At 45.7% G+C, this 20,470-nt stretch overlaps 1 protein-coding gene across 5 annotated transcripts in view; it reads right to left on the minus strand.

The window, feature by feature from the left end:
* Positions 1-748: 748 nt before the first annotated feature.
* The window catches only part of NFRKB (nuclear factor related to kappaB binding protein), a 39,713-nt gene continuing 19,991 nt past the window's right edge, over positions 749-20,470 (minus strand). For 3 of the 5 annotated variants that reach the window (XM_046685043.1, XM_046685045.1, XM_046685042.1), the window contains exons 13-26: positions 17,075-17,154; positions 16,922-16,968; positions 13,923-13,983; positions 13,346-13,520; positions 12,283-12,389; positions 11,737-11,860; positions 11,450-11,529; positions 11,076-11,296; positions 10,709-10,976; positions 9,871-10,083; positions 6,792-7,559; positions 3,329-3,435; positions 2,381-2,516; positions 749-2,264 (exon numbers count right to left, since the gene is read on the minus strand). In XM_046685043.1, coding sequence (XP_046540999.1) covers positions 2,139-2,264; positions 2,381-2,516; positions 3,329-3,435; positions 6,792-7,559; positions 9,871-10,083; positions 10,709-10,976; positions 11,076-11,296; positions 11,450-11,529; positions 11,737-11,860; positions 12,283-12,389; positions 13,346-13,520; positions 13,923-13,983; positions 16,922-16,968; positions 17,075-17,154 — 2,513 coding nt within the window. In that variant the 3' untranslated portion in view covers positions 749-2,138. The remainder of the gene's footprint in view (positions 2,265-2,380; positions 2,517-3,328; positions 3,436-6,791; positions 7,560-9,870; positions 10,084-10,708; positions 10,977-11,075; positions 11,297-11,449; positions 11,530-11,736; positions 11,861-12,282; positions 12,390-13,345; positions 13,521-13,922; positions 13,984-16,921; positions 16,969-17,074; positions 17,155-20,470) is intronic. The other 2 variants (XM_046685046.1, XM_046685044.1) reach the window with 2 other exon arrangements.

The following is a 20,470-nucleotide window of genomic DNA, read 5'->3' on the forward strand; positions in this document are numbered from 1 at the left end:
TCTGCCAGAGCTACTCTTATGAAATCATTTGTTAAGTAAATTCAGAAGGGGTTTGTTTTAACCAGCAGTAAATACCTGAGACAGGATCCCTCAAATTTCTCCCCTTCTCTCATTTAGAAACTGTCACATGGACTGTCCATGTGAAATGTGACTCTAGGAAGTAATGACAGGCAAATATCAAAGTCTCAGGAAACACAGATGCACTCTCCTTTACTCAGGTAAAGACCAACTTTTCCCTTCACTGCAGTCCCCACCTGTCACCACCACCAGTCCTACTTCTGTGCCAACCTCTACTACCCACCAAGAGCTCAGGCTTACCTCAGCCAGTCCACCTCTGCTCTTTGTAACCCAGGCTTACCACTCCTAACTCAATCATCCCCAAGTCTCACCATGACACATCACAGCCATCCCCACCCTGAGCAAGGCAGCAGAAAGGGCGCCTAACTCAGAATCAGAAGACTGGATTTACATCCTGGTTTCTCAACTTCAACTCAGACTGACATTTTCTCACAGTTAAAACAAGGACGATAATGTCTACTTTACAGAACTGCTTTCAGAATCAAATGTGATGTCCATAAAATGACTACGTAACCAAGAAGCCACTCTAACCTTCTCTGCTCCTCTGGAACTCGCCTACTCAACTTTCCACCCAGCAACACCCTCTGAACTAGGCCATTCCAATTCTTTACCCTCCAACTCCACTTCCTCACCTAGACCCCATAAAAGATCACCACTAAATTTCCACGGATTAAAGATACATTTTTAATAATCTGGACACTTTCAAGAGAGATAAGGAAGCCCTGTCACTGTAGAAAAGCTCCATCACCCAACCCCTGCTCAATACAAAAGAGGCATATATCGTTAACACCCAGCGCTTTAATGACTTATTACATTTTAAAATATTGTTCTGAGCTCCACCTGCAGCTTGATGGAGGCTGAGATGTGTGAAATTACCAAGATTAAATGACCTGACAGGCAGGCTGCCCTCTGCTATGGTTGGTGCTGCCTAGGAGGCACACCTACTCGCTTCTTGCCATCTTTGCTCCAGAGCAGAAATCAGCAAGTTTTACTTAAAGGGCCACATAAGAAATATTTTAGGCATGAGGGCCATATGGTCTCTAGGGCAACTACTCAGTTCTGCCTTCTAATTGAAAGCAGCCACAGATAATACATAAACAAATGGGTGTGGGTTGTGTTCCAATAAAACTTTATTTACAAAAACGAGTAGGCAGCCCAAGGGCCGTGGTTTGCTGACTCTTGCCCTAGAGCAAAGGAGGACCTATAATCTCTGAACTGCAATAAAGCTTATGCTGCAAAAGCAGCATCTCTGCTGACATTCACCTACTCTGTCCTCTGACTCTGGAACTGCGTGTGAACAGGCCTGATAAGGAGGACAAAGTCAGCAGGTGAAGATATGGACCACAATCATGATCCTGATACCCCATCTTTAAGAGGGAGTACCAAACTACTCCCATTGCAGGGAGCCCACCCATCTCACTTCCCATGCTTCTTTCCCATCTTAAAGCCTCTCCATTACCATGGAGTTATCAAGTCAGCCACCAGCTTACTAAAAATCTTGCTATTCTCTCATTTTGCTCAAAAGAATAAGTACTCAGTTTAGCGGGTGAAAGCCCAGGTTTCTATTTGATAAAGATGTACAAGAGGTACTTTAAAAAAATAACTTAAAAAAACTCCTATCCAGACCACTAGTCATGGAGACGACCAGAAGCTAAAAAATACAATCCATATACAGAACGAGGCTTATTCACTGTCTGCACACTCTGCGACTGTAAAGGCTTACAACAGCTGCCCCTCAACTCTGAGGCTTCCCTCGGTGTCTTGCTCTCAGGAGAGAACTTTGGCTTGTGTGACACAACTATGACCTCACACGATTCTAAGAGAAGCTTCGCCCGGATCGGTATAGACCAGACCTTGGAACTATGGAGTGAACCTTTCTCAGTGTACTCCACTGTGGAGTGTGGCAGCAGAATCCAAGCCACTGTTGCCATCATCCCACTACTGGCCTTCCTTACACGGACAAGCTCAGAGAAATGATGCAACCTCTCTGCTCCCTTCCCTTCAGCCAGAAGGGCAGAGCAGGTCTGGGCTTTTGTGGAAGCCATCTTTCTCCCTCCGAATCACTGTTGTTCCGGTGCCTGTTTAGGAGATGGAGCTGTGGTCACGACAACAGTAGACACTGCTTTGGAGGAACCAGAAGCTGTTCCCTGTTGAAGATGGGATGCAGGCACAGTCTGGATGCGCACCTGTTACAAAGAGAGTATCTGGTCAGCAGATTGCCAATGGGCTCATCAGCTGAGAGCCAACAGCAAAGGAAAGAGAGACTAGACTGGTATGGCCAACAGCTTGCCTTGGACCTTACCTGTGTGGCCTGTCCTTGTTGCTGAAGATGCTGCAACTGCTGGGCAGTGAGGAAACTAACAGGCTTATTGCCAGCAATGAGTTTAGTACCCGCAGGCATGGTGGTAAGGATGATGTTGCGGCCCAGCCCACTGAGGCTGTGGAGGGAAAGCAGGAGTGAGGTATAACGATAGGACAGAGTATTATCTCCTGCCCAGAATTAGGCTTCATGTTGAAGGAAAACAGGGAGGTCTGGTGTCTAGTGAAAATTCCCGCATTCTGGACTGAAATGGAAGCCAGCTGGTGAGATCACCTTTCTTCCAGCTTCGATGCTTCCCATGACTAGAGAAAAGAGCAAGCCTGAAGGCTCCTGGTGCTCTGGATAAAATGGCCCTGACATCCATACCTTGATCAGAGGAGTAACGAAAGGGCCCCAGGGAGGTGTGTGCTCCCAGTAAGAAACACGCAAAATAGCTGCCTTGAGAGCATCAGACTGATTTCATCATGCCCTTTATCCCTAAGTCAGGGCCACAGGAAGCCCAGGCTCCCAAGGAAGCCCTCAGCTCTGAACTATCACACCTAGGGCTCTCTGTTGAAGTGATGAGGCCTGCCCTAACACCCACACTGGAAACTGTCATCTGAGCCATGTCACCACCACACCCCATCCCAGCACTTCCTGCCTCCCTTCCTTGCTTTTTCTCCATGGTATGTGTCACCACCCCATATAGTATCTTCCTTTATTATCTCACTCCTCACTCTACAATGTAAGCTTGAAGACAGCATGGAATTTTATCTATTTTAATCACTGCTGTATCTGCAGCACCTGAACAACACTAGGTGCTCACTAAATACTGTGGATGAGCATAACAAGAGAGACATCAAAGGAGAGCCCCAGAGAAACCAGCTGCCTTCCCATTCTGCGACAAAGAACCATCCAGAAGCCATGCTCACCCCTCAGTACAGCACTTACTTGGCTCCAAGGTTGCCTTTGATGATGGGGGCTGTGACCACACTCTTGCCCTTCATAGGCTGGCTGATCACAGAAAGCGGAACGGTGATCCGTGTAGGCAGCTTCCCCTAAAGAGAAAAAGCAATCGGGTTTACGGGATGGAAGGAGATAAGGAGACATCAAGCATCCCCTACAGGGCTGTAAGAGCTGGGACCAGCACCTGGATGCTCTCACTCCCTGTGCCCTGCAGCGTCCCTACACTCCTGAGGTGTGGGCCCAGGGAGCCCTCATAAAACTGCTCATACACTGTAGTTAACTGCTCATATACTATATTTAGACGTCATCTGATCTGTTACTAATCTCTTTCGTGGTATCTAAATTAGCAGCAACCATATATAACTGCTCTCATCAGGATAAAATGTGTACCTAAATCAGAAAGGAAAGTGCGTGTTCACTTAAGCACAGTAAGAGTCTGAGCTCCTTAGACGGTGAACTCTTACTCATCTGTGTGTCCCGTGATACTGTGAAGAAGGACAGAGGCACTCAAGAGTTAAGACAGCAAGTGCATAACTACTGCTCCACGGGAGCACAGGCTCTCTGGTGGGAGCATACAGCAAGCACTTTAGGTTAGGGACAGGTCACATTCTCCAGGTGCTTTCCGTTTTTGCCAGAGATAAGAGAGGTTAGTTAGGGGACATTAATAATAAACTCAACCAAGTGAAAAGTCCACCCCCAAAGCTAACAAGGCCTCAGAGGAACAAAAAGGAAGTTAAAAAGGCCTGGAGTCTTTGAGATTTCAGGATGGTTAAGATTAGGTCATTGCATCACCTGTTTTTAGGCTGCCTAGTTTTTAACCCTTGGGTGGTAACAGAATTTATATACAGTAAAATCTTTTATAAACCTGATGTTAAAAGATGATTGAAGAGCCAGCCCTGATGGCCTAGCAGTTAAAGTCTGACGCGCTCCACTTTGGTGGCCTGAGTTTGGTTCCCGGCTGCAGAACCACAACACTCCTCTGTCAGCAGCCATGCTGTGGCAGCGGCTCACATGGAAGAACCAGAAGGACTTACAACTAGGATATACAACTAAGTACTGGGGCTTTGGAGAGGAAAAAAGAGCAGAAGATTGGCAACAGATGTTAGCTCAGGGCGAATCCTTCCCAGCTAAAAAGAAAGCATTTAAAAAAAAGATGATTCAAGAGGGGTGGTTGACAGGATGCTGAAAACAAGCATCGACACTGCCTGCAAGCAAGCTAGTTCCAAATCAGCCAGGCAGCCTGGTGCAAAACTTCTTCGCAGGTCCCCAGAGTTTACTTACAATTTGTAGCCCATTAGAAAGCACTTAAATATATCAACAATTTAATACTTTGAGATGGTGCCTCCAGGTAGACTTATGGTTTTACTTTCTCCTTAAGAATGCCTTAGTTGCTTAAAACATTTCAGACCACCAGTACACCAAGTAGAACTGTCCCTTCACAAACCAGCCTAACTCGCTGACCAGACAGGGAAAAAGCACCTCTCAGCACATCCTGCCCCACCAAATGCTCTCCAGCTGCATGTACCTAGAGTGACTGTAACAGGGAGATGCCACTGGGTGCTATCTTCCTGTGTCAGAGGATGCAAGAGAAACAAAAAGGGATCAAGTAAGCGCTATTTCCTTGCTTCCTTATTTTGACTTCTGTGACAGGAGAACCTATATAAATAAGTCCTTTTAAGTCACACTTTGTTTTGGGGTTTGTCGGTTCCTTGGTTTTACTAATATGTGTGTCCTCCTTCCTTTATCACTCTGGCTTTTATCGAGATTATTGAGGTTTTACCATACAGCTTGCTTAGAAAAGTAAAACTTTTCTACTATCCATATGCACCCCATTATACAGAACTATGCTCCTTATCTAGAGGCTAAAGAATAAACACACACACACCCAGAAACACATTTATCTTGATATTGGAATTTGGTTTATGATAAATGTCATATTTTGCAGTTAATGGGTAAGGAATAAACTAGTCAATGATATTGGAATAATCTGAAAAATATAAAATGAGATCTTGACATGTCATTTACAAAAACATATTTCAAATGGATTATGAATTATACTTTTTTTAAAACTCTGAAAATATTTTACGAAAATAAAAGCTAATATCTTTATAACCCTAGGTTAGAAAGGGACAGACACAAAACCTAGGAACCATAAGAGAAAATGACGATAGATCTAATCAGATAAAATACCTATAGAGCAAAAGGTTCCACGTGCAAGGTTAAAAATGACAGACTGGAACAAAATGTTTCTACACATACAGAGAATTCAACATCCAGAAGATAGAAAGGGCCACCTCTAACAGTATGAAAAAGCCAAATACCCCAAGAACACCAGCAAAGATTTATTCAGGACTGGAGAGCACATGCCAACATCCACATGAACAGATGCTCAACCTCACTGAAGATCAGGGAAAAGAAACCGAAAAAGACTGTCTTTCTACCAGTAAGATAGGTATACAAAGCTAAAAAGATGTGCTATCCAGCACTGGTTGGAGTGTGGGGGAAACAGGAGTCTTGCTGATGGGAATGTAAGCTGGGTATGGCCCTTATGGTAGCACAACTGGAGTACTAGAAGTTTCAACACGTATACCTCTGGGCCCCATCCCGGGAACATCTGCTCCAGAGATACACGTGTTCGTGTATACATCCACAAACATTCACTGTAGCACAGGGTTGAACAGTGAAAAGGCATCCTTTAACAGAAGAGTGGGTAAGGCACACCCTTCTATGAACTGCCACGGTAGCATTAAAAACGCAGTCAATTCCTTTGTAGGATCTAGAACAATCCCCAAGACGTATTTTTTTTTTTTTAAGATTTTTTATCTTTTTCCTTTTTCTCCCCAAAGCCCCCCGGTACATGGTTGTATATTCTTCGTTGTGGTATGTGGGACGCTGCCTCAGCGTGGTGTGATGAGCAGTGCCATGTCCACGCCCAGGATTCGAACCAACGAAACACTGGACCGCCTGCAGCAGAGCGCGCGAACTTAACCACTCAGCCACGGGGCCAGCCCCGCCAAGACATATTTTTAAATAAATAAAGCAAATCACAGAACAATATATAGAATAAGGTTTCTCATATGGATTTTTAAAACTGTGTATATGTATGAAAATGCTCAGGAAAAGGACTAGAAGAATAAATACCAAAATACCAACAGTAATTAGCCCTCACAAAGGGAGAATTACAGGGTGGTGAAAGAAATTTTATATTCTACTCTATAAATTTCTGTACTATTTTACTATTTTATAAGAATGTACGCATGTACTACACTTTGATAAATTTGTTTCAAAATTTAAAGTCTGTTAGTAAATAAGCCTGTTTGGGTCAAATGAGGTGATATCGACAGGGATTCTAATTTCTACTTCTAAAAAGGGAAGTTTCCTAGGTCTTAGGGAGCCTTACAAAGTTTCCTAAGCAGAAGGGTTATTCTTCACCACTAAGGTTACTCACAGCCTGAGATGTGGAAACAACTGCAGTGCTGACAGGGACCTGCCGCACAGTGGGGGCTCCTGTCCCGATGCTGATGGGGGTGCTTGCAGCCCCAGAAGCCACAGCCACAGTCTTGGACACGGCAGCATTCATACTGGGCAAGGACACCGCTGAAGTATGGACAGTTCCAGACCCACTGGCCACTGAGGACCCTTGCTTGGCGTGGGTTGCAACTGTGATGGTCTGGCCTGCCTTGGGAGGCATCACTCCCAAGCCCTGCACGATGCGGATTGTGGCAGCTGGTTTCGCTTCTGAAGAGGCCACTGTGTTCTTCCCCTTCTGGTCTGCCACACTCACACCAAGTGCTGGCATCAAGCGAAAAGCTGAACTTGAGGCTTCTGTTGGCTTGAGGTCAGGAGTCACTTTGACCACGGTGGTACCTGTTGGAGTGGATGAAGGGGCACTGGCTGAACTGGCCTTGGCAGGGCTGTCAGCTGCATGGACTGGATTGGAGGTGACGTGTAAGGTGGCCGAGATGCCTTTGCCTGCAGTGCCGCTTCCTGTCCCGAAGAGGTCCTGGGTCAATTTGACTGTAGTAACCTGGGACTTGGCCAACGTGGCCATCATGTCCGGAGTGATTCGCAGAACCGTCTGGCCTTTGGCATCTGTGGTGATGGAAGAGGGCGGCAGACGCAATACATCCTTACCCTGGATACGGAAGTTAGTGGCTGTCAGTGGAATGCTGTTGCCTGTCTGGGGCTTCACACCAAGCTGCCCAGTGATTGCCACCTGGATGGGGAAGAAACAGCACTGACAAAGGGATTCACAATGCTAAACTGGTTATATAGTGTAATTAGGCAAACCTCCACTTTATGAGTGTTTCACATATTTTCCTCTTTATTTTGAAAAAGGGTAAACATTCACAAAAGAAAAGAATAGCATAACAAACCCATGTTCCCATCACCCAGCTTCAAAAGTTATCACTTTGCCAATCTTATTTTATCTGTCTCACCCCACTTTCTTGGGGCGGGGTGGAGGGGGTTGGAATATTTTAAAGTAAACTAATACACAGCATTTTGCTGGTCAATACTTCTGTACACATCTCTAATCTAGAAAGGACTTTTTAAGTTGAAAAAGTAATCGCCTATTAAAACCTAATAATCGCCTATAAATATTATCTAATACATATTCACACCTCCCAGTCTGAAAATTGTCTATTGATGGTTGTGCCAACAATCTTCATTCTGAGAGCGGTAGCATTACATGGGGGCTAAGAGCTTGGGCGTGGGGGCCAGACTTCCTGAGTTCATATAGCAACCCCTATGTAAGGCCAATCTCCCATGTGTAATAGAGGCAACCCTCCAGCCTCAGGCACTTTCTCTCTCTCTCAATTTTCCCCTCTCTACTGGACCACTGCCATCAGAATGCAAACTTGCTGTGACATTTCCCACCCTAAAAACAATAAATCCTTGCTCTACCCCACATCTCCCTCCCCCTCTCCACTCCACCCCACATCTCCACTCCAGTCCCAGGTCTCTGCTCTCTTCAAAAGCAAAAGTGCTCTAAAAATTACCTTAATCACTGTCTCCACTTTCTCCCCTTACATTCTCTTTTGAACTCATTCCCAAAAAGCCAGCAATCCACTGGACCCAGTCAAGTGCCCTCATTGTCTGCATCCAATGAGTGGTCAAGTCTTAGGCCTCACATCACTCACACTTTCATGCACCTGATGCAGGTGCTAACTCTGAGCATACTTTCCTCTCTTGGCCTGTCTTACAGTCGCCACACCTCAGTGTTTCTACCTCAGTAAATGATTTCACTGTCTATCCAGTCACTCAAGCCAAAAGCCATGGGGTCATTTTCAACTCCCTCCTCTCAGAGCCTATAATCAAACCACTGGCCCTACCTTCGACCCTATATCCAGAATCCCAGCACCTCTCCCCACCTCGATGGCTGCCTGCCACACGAAGCCGCACTGCCTCTCACCCGCCCTGCTGCACCTGCTCCAGCCCCTCCCTGCTTCCACTCTTCTCCCCAGAGTCTATTCAAGGCAGCAGCCAGGGGTTTCCTTATTGTGAACTACATCAAGTCATTCTGGCCCACAATCTTTCCACAGTTCCCTGTGTCACACTTAAAATCAGAGTTGACACAATTTAACCGCTGGCGACCCCTGAAGCCAAGTGCCTTCCACGCTCTCACACTTGCCCATTAAGCATCAGCCCCGTGGCCCCCCTGCTACGCCTCAAACACTCCTGCCTCCAGGCACTTCCGCCTGCTATTCCCATGCTGGGCGCTTTCCCTGCAGACAATCGCACAGGGTGCACTCTCACTCACTCACACCTCCCTCAAACGTCGCGTCAGGCAGGCCTTCTCTGACCACCCTAGCTAAACAGCACGCTACCACTCTCCCCCTTCCGCTGCAGGATCCTCACAGCCCTTCCCGCCCCGACCCTGCAGTACTTGTTTGTCCCCAGCTCTAGGAGAATCTGATCTCAAGGGCAGCGACTTCGTCTGTGTAATACACCACCAAACCCCCAATGCTCTGGACAGTGCCTGGCCCACAAAAGGTAATCAGAAAATATCCGCTTCGTGAAAAAAATAACATTCCTTTACCATTACTTGGTTCCATTTCTTCGTTTGTAAGCAGAGGTAACAAAAGTGACTACCCCCTGATGTTATGAGAATTATTTAATATCTATAAAATGTTGAGCAGTAGAGTACAGGCACATATTAAGCACTCCTATCAGAATTAGTTGCTATTTCGCCTAACAATTCTTTGAAGTTCAATGGTTATCCTTCCATATTTACAACCAAGAAAGTACAAATATATACTACATTTACTAGTGGTAAACTCGGATCTTAACTAAATTCATAGAGTCTACTCCAAATCCAGAAACTCAGCTACTACATGCTGAACTATGTGGAAAGAAACCAAAGAAAACTTCGGCATCTATAAAGCGTGCACTGCCCTTGGTGGGAACTCACACTTGAAATACCTATGAACTAAGATCCAGATCACAAGATCACAAATCACCAAGATCGCGAACCGTCCTCTGCTGTAGGACAAAGGAGTGAGATCCACCGAGAGATGTCCACCTACCTGCTTGATGATGTTCTGTCCCGTGACATTCTGAATGACAGCAGCCGGGGAAGCACTCGGGGCAGAGCTGCCAGGAGAACTCGTGGCCGGCTTGCTTGCAGGGCTGGCTGTGGCAGGAAGACTCGCCACCGTGAGCCCTGTCGGCCCGGATCCAGGCCGCTGCACACTGGCCGCTGTGGTCTGAGCTTTGACTGGAACGGTGGCCATTACTGTCTAGTTCAGAGCGTGAGGCCAAGAGCTTAATTAGACACTAAGAGGCAGACCAGCATGCCACGCAGTCTCCAGCATGTCACCACCCAGGAAGGGTTCCTCTAAAAGGACTTCTAATCTAACAGTGCCCAAGGCTCACTATGCTCTAAGATGGACACGGTGAAGTTCTTATATTTGTGTAGAACATCTTAATTTTCAGAATGCTTTCACATTTCACATCTCATTTTGTTCCTACACACTGAGGACAAATACTATACCGCTTTTACAGTAAAGGAAACTGAGGCACAAGATAAGACTCTTCTCTAAAATTACACAACAGATTAGTGCGTAACTAAGACTACAGGCACAACGGAAGGAGCCAGAGATTTGGAATCTCAGGTCTGGATTTACATCCCGCCTCTACCAGGGCCCTGAGGTTACAATCCTGGGGAAATCAGTAAACTTCTCAGAAGTTCTGATTCCCAACATGTAAAATACAACTTATAAAAATGCTTACCCAGCTTTGAACATTAAATGTGTTGTTGTGATAAATATCATCAGCAGTAGCAATAATCTAAGGCTCCTTGGTCCTTACCCAACTCCCTGTTGGACTCACCAGACCACCTCTGGGTCCACTGTCCCTGTTTACCTGGGGCACAACTTTGGTCTGTGCAACAGTGGCTGGAACGCGAATCTGTGGTCCTGCCGGCATCTGTGGCAGCGTCTGTGTCGGCCCTGCTGACTGCTGAGTAACAGTAGGAAGGCTAGGCTGGGCCACTACCCGCACTTGGGGCAGTCCAGCCGAGCCAGAGTGGCTCACGACACGGGCAGCCTGAGAATTTGGTGGAGTCTGGCTGGAAGCAGGGGAAAGCATTGTTCCTAGCTGTGGCATGGTTGGTGAAGATACCAGAAGAACACTGAGGAAAATCAAGGGGAAACAAAAAGCAAACGACTGAAGACATGCATACAAAAGGAATGTAGAGGGAGACAGCTGGAGAAGAAACGGAAGAGCTTACCCTGAGCTGGATTTAGCTGGTTCTGAGATAGCAGTAGAGCCACTTTTGTTCACGGATGACACAGGTGGAGGGGAGATGGGAGTGGTGGGCAAAGCTGGCGTGGTGGGGGTCACCGGGGTCACTGGGGTGGGGGGCATGCTGGAGTCACTGAGACTCATCTGGCTCTGCTCAGAAGGGCCACCACTGAGGATCTTCAGTGAATTCTCCTTGCTACTGGACTTCTATGAGAAGAGAGGGAAATTCAAGGGTGGATTTCACACAGGTCACCAGAGGCAGGCGTGACCCCTGCAGCTCCTGATGCTCTGAGGTAAGGGAAGGCCTAGTTGCTGCATTCCCAAAACCATGAAGGCAGGGGTTTCCAGAAGCTCACTTACCACCTTGGATGGGGGCTTGGGTTTTTGCTGAAGGGCTTTTCTGGCTTTAGCTGCAGCTGCTTGTGCTTGGTGAATCCGCTCTGCAAAAAAGAGTTGTAACCTCAGCACAGTAAGGATGGTGGTTTCACTAAGAGTCAAGGCCTCACTGGTGGCCTCACCAGTGGGCTAAGTCCTGCTTCTACAATCCTGTCCTGCTTGAATGCCAATGAAAAGAACAGTGGAATTGGGGCTGAAAGTGGGAAGCATTCCTAGCCTAGCTGGGCACACGGCCCGGAAGCCTCACACACCAAACTCTTCCTCGCTCCGGTCACGATGCAGGTAGATCCACAGCTTTCGTCCAATGTCGTATTTCACACACGGGTCTTTTTCATAATGTAGCCGATCCAGTGCACCACTCACTACTGTATTCACCTGAGGACCAGAACAAAGTGGATAAGGGGCAGGTCAGACTTGGACAGCAGAGAAACATCACCGGGTGTTTACAGTTAATAAACAGATCACATCTCAGCCAGGTGGCAGCACTCCCAATAATTCAATCTATTCTCACTTGGCCAAATGAGAAACCTGTAAGATTCCTGAGCGACTGAGTCGTTGTCACCTGAAGGAGATGGTGAACTAAGAATGTCTAGTAGAAGCTGAAGGAAAACTCAGAGCCAAATCTGTGCTTCACTGACAGTAAGGGTCTTAGGTCATCACTGTTTGCATTTCTCAAGATATCCTTCTTTTCTTCATTCCATTTTTTAAAAATTTATGTTATTAAATTTTATGTTTCCTTGTAAGTTTTCTTAAATCCATTCTGGAACAAAACAAAAATAATCTCTTCTGCATCCTACCTGAGTGCTGGTGACATCTGGTGCAAGAAACTGGGAGTCCTTGAGCAATTCACAGATCTCTGCTCGAGTGCCTTCTCCGTTAGGCAGCCGGGCCGCGGCATCTCGGACTGAGGACATCAGAAAATGGAAAGTGTGAGTGTCAAGCAGGGCCTCAGCTGAGGAACACTGCCCTGTACCTGCCCTGGTGGGTGAAGGCTTCCCTACCTTACCCAGACCCAGACTCAGCATGAGGTGGACCCTGCCCTCTGGCGGCTTCTCTACCTTACCCAGACTCAGCATCAAGTGGACACTGCCCTCTGGCGGCAGTTTCCTATACACTCAACACTTAGCGAAGACTCAAAGTCCATGACACCTTAGAATTCAGTGGGTCCAGGAACTCGGGTAGAAAAAATATTACATCTTTAACTGAAATTTAAGCAATTTCCTTCAATTATGAACAAAGGTAACAAACCATACACTGGTAGTGCTGTGATGTTGCACTAGAAATGAGAAATTCTCATATCACATTACAGCTGCTGCAAACAACTCAAAAGATCATTTCCACTCATCGCCATTTGGAAATTACAGGAGTTATAAGACCCGCTGCTAAATCTCATCACTTAACATCATCATAAAAACATATATTTTGGGCCCGCCCCCTGTGGCAAAGTCATTAAGTTCCACATGCCCCACTTCAGAAGCCCCGGTTCGTGGGTTCAAATCTGGGGTGCAGACCTACTCCACTCACCAGCCATGCTGTGGTGGTGTCCCCCATACAAAAAAAGAGAGGAGGATTGGCAGATATTAGCTCAGGGCTAATCTTTCTCAAGCCAAAAAAAGAGGACTGGCAATGGACGCTAGCTCAGGGTGAATCTTCCTCAGCAAAAAAACAAAAAAAACCCCACGTATTTCTATAGCATAAATTTGTTTTAATATTTTGATAACTTTCAATATGATTATTTTCTTTTGCAATTCTTTGCATTTTATTCTGTGCATTTAAAGACATAATTTTGATAAGGGGCTCAGAAGTTTCACTAGACTGCCAAAGAGATTCATGGATCCCTGACAGATAAACGGCACCTACCGAGCGACAGGATGGTGACATAGGCAGGCCGGTCAGAGCGCAGCAAGGAGTGCTCCCGAGCCTTGTTGAGTGAGGTCTCCTTGTCAAACACGCCCTTCACAGGCCCCACTACAGACTCAAAGCCATGCATGCGAAAGGTGAATGCCTTATGGGGTTGGCTATATCTGTACCGCTCCTACCAAGAGAAAAAGGACATGGCTCATAAATCAGAATTAGTGGGGTTCTCTCTAGAGCTCCCATACAATAAGGGATTGACCTGGAGAGATTAAAACAAGAAGGAACCAGCTATTCCACTAGGAATACTGAGCCAACCACAGTGGGAAAAAGATGGCCCCCGAAGCCTTAGTCACTAGCAAAGGGACAAAGAGGTAAACATAAATGTATTCTGCTGTCAGAAGAAAAGGTCATCAAAACATTTCCCATTCCCTTTCCTCACACCATTTCCACTCCCAACAAACAATGCCAACTAACAGACTATCTGTGGTGAAGGGCATGAGTTTCCTGCAAGAATCTGGATGCAAGGAGTCTTCGGCCTCACAGGTGCAGAGATTTACACTGGGTTCGAGCTATTTCTCACCTGCTCCTGGAAAACTCGTTTCTCCTCCCCTGTGCTGGGCCGCACCACGTAGTCAGTTCTTCTGGAACATAAAGAATTTTGTATTCATCCCCCCTTCTCCAGCACCCAGAACCACTCCCTTTGCAAGATGAAAAAATGGCCCTTCATTAGCACTCTATCCTTGCAAAGATCAACAGTCCACTTTCCAGGTCCTACCAAGTAACTCCTGTTGGTATTTCCAAAATTAACCGATTCTTAGAAATCCAGAAAGGTATTAGGTACATGGGAAAGAGACTGACATTTTTACCGACTGTTTTCAGTACTGCTGCTAAATAAGCCCAATCTAATGGCAACAAAAAATTCAGCCTTAAGAGGAAAAAAGGACTTCAAATTTGTAAGATGACAAGGCTAGTCTTTCTGTTTCCCAAGCAAAGTACCAAAACATTGAGTTCTACCCCCTATTACATAAAGCAATAGTTCACCACATTCAGGTTGGCCCCTTTGTGCTGGTGTTCAGGAATCTAAAGAACCACAGTGGGGCTACCCTGGTGGCGTGGTGGTCAAGTCTGCGCACTCAGCTTTGGCAGCCCAGGGTTCGCAGGTTTGGATCCCGGGTGCAAACCTATACACTGCTTGTTACACGCATGCCGTGGTGGTGTCCCACATACAAAACAGAGGAAGATGGGCACAGATGTTAGCTCAGGGCAAATCTTCCTCATTCTCCCCGCCCCCTCCAAAAACTCTGAAGATACAAATAAATGGAAAGATATTCTATATTCGTGGATTGGAAAAATATTGTTAAAATGTCCATGATTACACAAAGTCACCTAGAGATTCATGGTATTCTCTATCAAAAATCCAATGGCATTTGTCAGAGAAATAGAAAAAAAAATCCTAAAATTTGTACGAACCATAAAAGACCCCAAATACCCAAAACAATCTTGAGAAAGAAGAACAAAGCTGCAAGTATCACAATGGCTGATTTCAAACTTTATTACAAAGTTACAGCAATCAAAATAGTATGGTACTGGCGTAAAAACAGACACATAAACCAACAGAACAGAATTGAAAGCCCAGAAACAAACCACCTCATTATGGTCAACAAATATTTTGAAACTGGAGCCAAGAACACCCAATAGGGAAAGGACAGTCTCTTCAATAAACAGTTTTGGGAAAAGTGGACATCCACTTACAAAAGAATGAAATTGGACTCCTCCCCACAATCTTACACCACTCACAAAAATGAACTTCAAATGGATTAAAGACTTAAAGGTATGACCCAAAACTATTAACCTCCTAGAAGAAAACATAGCGAAAAAGTTCTTCGACGTTGGTTTTGGCAATGATTTACTGGCTATGACACCACAGAACAAGCAACAAAAGCAAATATAAACAAGTGAGACAACATCAAACAAAAGCTTCCACACAGCAAAGGAAATCATCAACAAAACGAAAAGGCAACCTACCAAACAGGTGGAGATACTGGCAAATCATAAACTGATAAGGGGTTAATATCTGAAATATTTAAGGAACTCATACAACTCAACAGCAAAAAAAATCCAATTTAAAAATGGGCAAAAGGACCTGAATAAACATTTTTCTAAAGAAGACATTCAAATAGCCAAAACATAAATGAAAAGGTGCTCAACATCACTAATCATCAAGGAAATGCAAATCAAAGCCACAATGAGATACCACCTCACACCTGTTAGAATAGCTATTACCAAAAAGACAAGAAGTGCTAGCAAGTATGTAGAGAAAAGGGAACCCTTGGCCACTGTTGGTGAGAATGTAAATTGGTGCGGCCAGAATGGAAAGCATACAGGGATTCCTCAAAAAATTAAAAATAGAACTACCACACGATCCAGCAATCCTACTTCTGAGTATATTGCCAAAGCAAATGAAATCACTATCTCCAGGAGATATCTGCACTGCTTGTTCATCACAGCAATATTCACAATAGCTAAGACATGGAAACAACGGAAGTGTCCATCAATGGATGAATGGCTGAAGAAAACGTGGTGTACATATATACATACAACAGAATATCACTCAGCCATAAAAAAGAAGGAAATCCTACCATTTGCAAGAACATGTATGGACCTTAAGGGCATTATGCTAAGTTAAATAAGTCAGACAAAGAATGACAAATATTATATGGTCTCACTTATATATGCAATCTAAAAAAAGCCAAACGCATAGTAACAAAGAGTAGAATGGTAGTTGCCAGGGGCTGGCGGATGGTGGAAATGGGGAGATGTTGGTCATAGGATACAAACTTCCAATTATAAGACGACTAAGTTCTGGAGATCTAATGTACAGCCTGATGACTACAGTTACCAATACTGTTTTATGACCTTGAAAGTTGCTAAGAAATCTTAAATGTTCTCATCATAAACAAAAAAGTCAGTAATTATGTGAGATGATGGATGTGTTAACTAACCTCACTGTGGTAATCATTTCACAATATATATGTGTATCAAAACAACATACTGTACACCTTAAACTTCTACAATCTATCAATTATATCGCAACAAAGCTGAGGGGAAAAAGGGTTTTTCCCCCAAACTGGAAACCGTGACATGAGATGATGTGATAGAAACAGCTCAGGACTAGAGATCAGAGACCTACAATCTAGCCTGGGTCCTGTCACTAACTTTCAGCAAGTCACCTAACTTCATACCTCAATTTCTTTACAGGTAAAATGAGGAAGACAGATTAAATGAATCCTTCTGAAACGGAAGCCGAAGGCAGGAAATTCAGGGAATAAAGCACATCCACCTCCAAGGCAGAGCACACCCCTCCCCAGTTCAGACTCCTGTCCTCAGGGGGCCACTCGCTGATGGGCGGGTGCGGCCCTCCTCAGGTGTGTGGGGGCGGGTAAGACTCAGAGGACCCCTAGGGTCTCGGAAGTCCATTCCAGTGCTAACGCACTTACATAAGCAACGCCAGCAAAACCACAGCAATACCTTCAACTACGGGTTCATGGACACCACCCACCGTTAGAGGGTCATACTCACACCCGAGGAACAGGTGTTGTCGCATCTGAGCTGTCTTCATTTTCTTGCTGGAGAAAAGGAAAACATTAACAGGTAAATGGACTAAAGAATTCTGACTAACCTAAAGGCTCTGGAAACCCAATAGGAAAGATCTGTATTTCTTAAAAACCATACCTTACAGAAGGCCTGGTCTTTGGTTTCTAGCCACAGCTGAAAGAGTGCAGCTAATTCCTTTTCATTATCTTGGGATTGGCCTATTAGAAGAACAAAAAGGCAAAAAATAATAAAACGATCTAAAGTGTTACTCAGAATCCCACTTTCTCCTTACTTGCTCTTTCCATGGCAGAGAAAGAAGCTATCAGGACCTGGAGCAATGGTCCTTTGCAGATACGGTCCCCTCAGCCTGTCCTACCCATCCATTCACTGTCTGCCTGGACCGCCACTCCTGGATGTCCCCTAATGACATCACTCATTCAACAGGGAGCTGCCGAGGAGCCGCCACGTGCAGGCACAGCAGGCTAGGCTAGGGTTACTCAGCGAATCCAGCTCTGCCCTGGTAGAGCCACGGCCAAGCAAGGAAAGAGCACATCCCAGATAAAATCTAAACATAGTAGGTGTCACAAAGGATGTTATAAAAGTTCACCCTAGGAAAGTTAGCCTAGCCTTGGGAGGTCCGAAAAGGCTGCTTCTGGCTGGTGGGGGCACAAAGGCATTCTACACACTGGCACAGCAATAAGAAGGCCCCAAAACAGGAGACAAGCTGACTCCTCTGAACTCGCCTAGAAAGAGATGAGCACTTTTCCTCTGTGCCCTCCTCTCCAGCACCTTACTCAGACTCCCAGCGCAGCACTTGTCACAAGATGGTACCTATGTCTCCTGCCCAGACCAGAAGCCACAGGGACCATCACCCAGGCCTGCTTGTGTGAAGAACGCAGCCCTCCAGGGCCTACCCTGCTCAAAGGTTGCTGAGATGACACTTACGAGGACTCGTACCTGCTTTCACTAGTCAGTGCACAACACAACCATCCTCAGAAAGCTCTCAACTTTCTTGTCCTTAGACGACTCCTCTTACTTCCACTCTGCCTTCTAGAAACACTTCTTCATAATCGGTAAATTCTCCTACAGCCTAATCCTCTTCTACAACACCATGTCCACGCCTTGTTTGGTTTGAAATCTGGTCCTCCACGATCCTCTCCCTTGTGGTATGTTGGCTATTTAGTCTCTCATGACCATGTCCTTCAGAGTTGAGTTCCTCCTTCTCCCCTATAACTGATGCCAGACTCTCTCTCCCCAGCTCCTCCGAAAAATCAAAATAAAATGAAAGCCTGATCCCTTCGGCTCCTACTATGCACCTGCACCCACCTTGCTCCCCGCTCCTTGCAGCTACTTAACTCATCCCTCCTCACGGAGTGCTGGCCACCTTGCTCCTCACCAGCACTCTTTCTGCCATCATGCTGGGTTAACTGCCACATCCATATGGATGGTCCACCCAACATCCACCCTCAGTTCTGTGACCTCATTGACCTCCTCCCTCCACTCTACCCCAGCCACTCACTCCCACAATCACAACTGGGTTCTGTCATTACCTAAAACTGCTCCATCTTCAAAATGCCTAATCCAACGTTTCTCAGCCCTGGCTACACATAAGCATCACCTGGGAACTTTCAAAAATACCTGGGCTCAGGCCCCATCCAAACAACTAACCAGAACCTCTGTAGGTAAGGCCTAGGTATCAGTATGTTTTTAAAGTTCCCCAGCTGACTGCAGTACACAGCCAAGTTTGAGAACCTTTATACTAATCCACACATTCTGCTCCATGACCACAATGACCGAGATTCTTCCCTGCCTGTTTAACTATGCCCACCAAAACGTTACTTTGACTCAGCAGGACTGCTAGTCCACTGACATCTCTGCTTCTCCAGCCCCAATGGCCCCCTTCCTTCATGCTTCTCTCCCTATTCAGTTCAGAGTCTACGTCCATCGTTTCAACAACACTCTGACCGATAGAGGAATGCCTAATAGCTCTGCTCTTCTATCTTTGCATCATTCCAATCTAGCAGAACTCAACTTCTAAACTATCCATGTTCTCAATGCTTCAATTCAGACAGCTGAGGGCTGCCAGAGAGAAAACTCACAAAAAGGCAAAGCAGACCACTATAAATGAAAGACAAGCGCCTCCGCTGACCCTCAACACTGCCCGGCAACCTAACATCGTCTCTGGTCAAACTGGTTTCCCACACTCCATAATAACTATTTCCCACACTTCTCAACCTCCCTCCTCACTCACAACAGACACCTCACCTCTCTCACCTCCTATTTGACACAGAAAAGCCATCCAACTAAACTCCTTCAAATGTCCCACAATAAAATCTACAAGCCTGCTGCCGTGTATCCATTATTTCCTCCTCCAAGAAAGGTGCTGCTCCTGCGATCCAAGGCCAATCCCTTCCCCTCTTCTTGGGAATGTACATGGTGAATTCTTCCTTCTTTCCTATATTTTCAAGCTCCTTCTCTCCATTGTACCCTTTCCAACAACACAAACTCAAAGTCGCTCTCATTTAAAAAAATTCCTCTCTTGGCCACAAGTCCCCCATACCATCCTTCCCTCCCCTGCTAAATCTCTAGGAAGGGTTGTATAGATCCACTGTCTCTTCAACCAGTGGTGTACAGGCAAATGTTTAACTGGCTTTAATGGGGCCCTGATTGGCAGCATGTGCAGATTTCCATGGTGTATATTAAGGGTCAGCAAATTGGCCACTTGTTTTGTAAACAAAGTTTCATTGGGAACACAGCCATGCCGATTAGTTTACACACTGTCTATCGCTGTTTTGCACCACAACGGCAGAGCTGAGTAGTTACAACAGAAATCACCTGGCCCACAAGCTTAGAATACTTGTTCTCTGGTTCTGTAAGTTTTGCCTAAGTATCCCACCATGGCTGATTTCAAGCCACCAGCCTGACAGTCGAAAGAGCTAGACAGTCAGCTATGAGTTGCCTTCAGCTCACCACTGTCCTTAACTCCAATAAGGAATCACTCTTACAAGAAACTCATTTCTTCCACATCCACAAACCCAGAGTCATTTTATCTTACCGAACCTTTTAGTATCAATCAAGGCTAATGACCACTCCCCACTTCTTGACTCTCTCATTCCTTGGCTTCCAAGATTCAACCCACTCATGGTTCCTAACCCCGTAGCCCTGTCCTCCCCAGGTTCCTCTGCCACTCTGCCTCCTCAACCTTGGAGTTTCTCAAGGCCTAGTCCTAGACCCTGTTTTGTCCTCAATTAATACTTTCTCCCCACGCCTTTGGCTTCCATTCTTTCTGCCCAGGTCCAGATTATCATCATCTCTGTGATCTTTTCAAATTCTATCTTCCTTGACACCACTGACCCAAACAGCTTTATCCATCTAGAACGCTCTTCCTTTCCATCTGCCTCACTCCTTCCTAGTCATCATTAATATCTCTGCTCAAACGTTCCTTCCTCAGGAAGGCCTTCCTTGACTCTGCAGACTACACCAATGCCTCATTATAAACTTCCATCCTTCCTGGTACTTTTCCCTTCCAGAATG

This window comes from Equus quagga, chromosome 14 (genome assembly GCF_021613505.1).
Source record: "Equus quagga isolate Etosha38 chromosome 14, UCLA_HA_Equagga_1.0, whole genome shotgun sequence".
NCBI classification, from domain to species: Eukaryota; Metazoa; Chordata; class Mammalia; order Perissodactyla; family Equidae; genus Equus; species Equus quagga.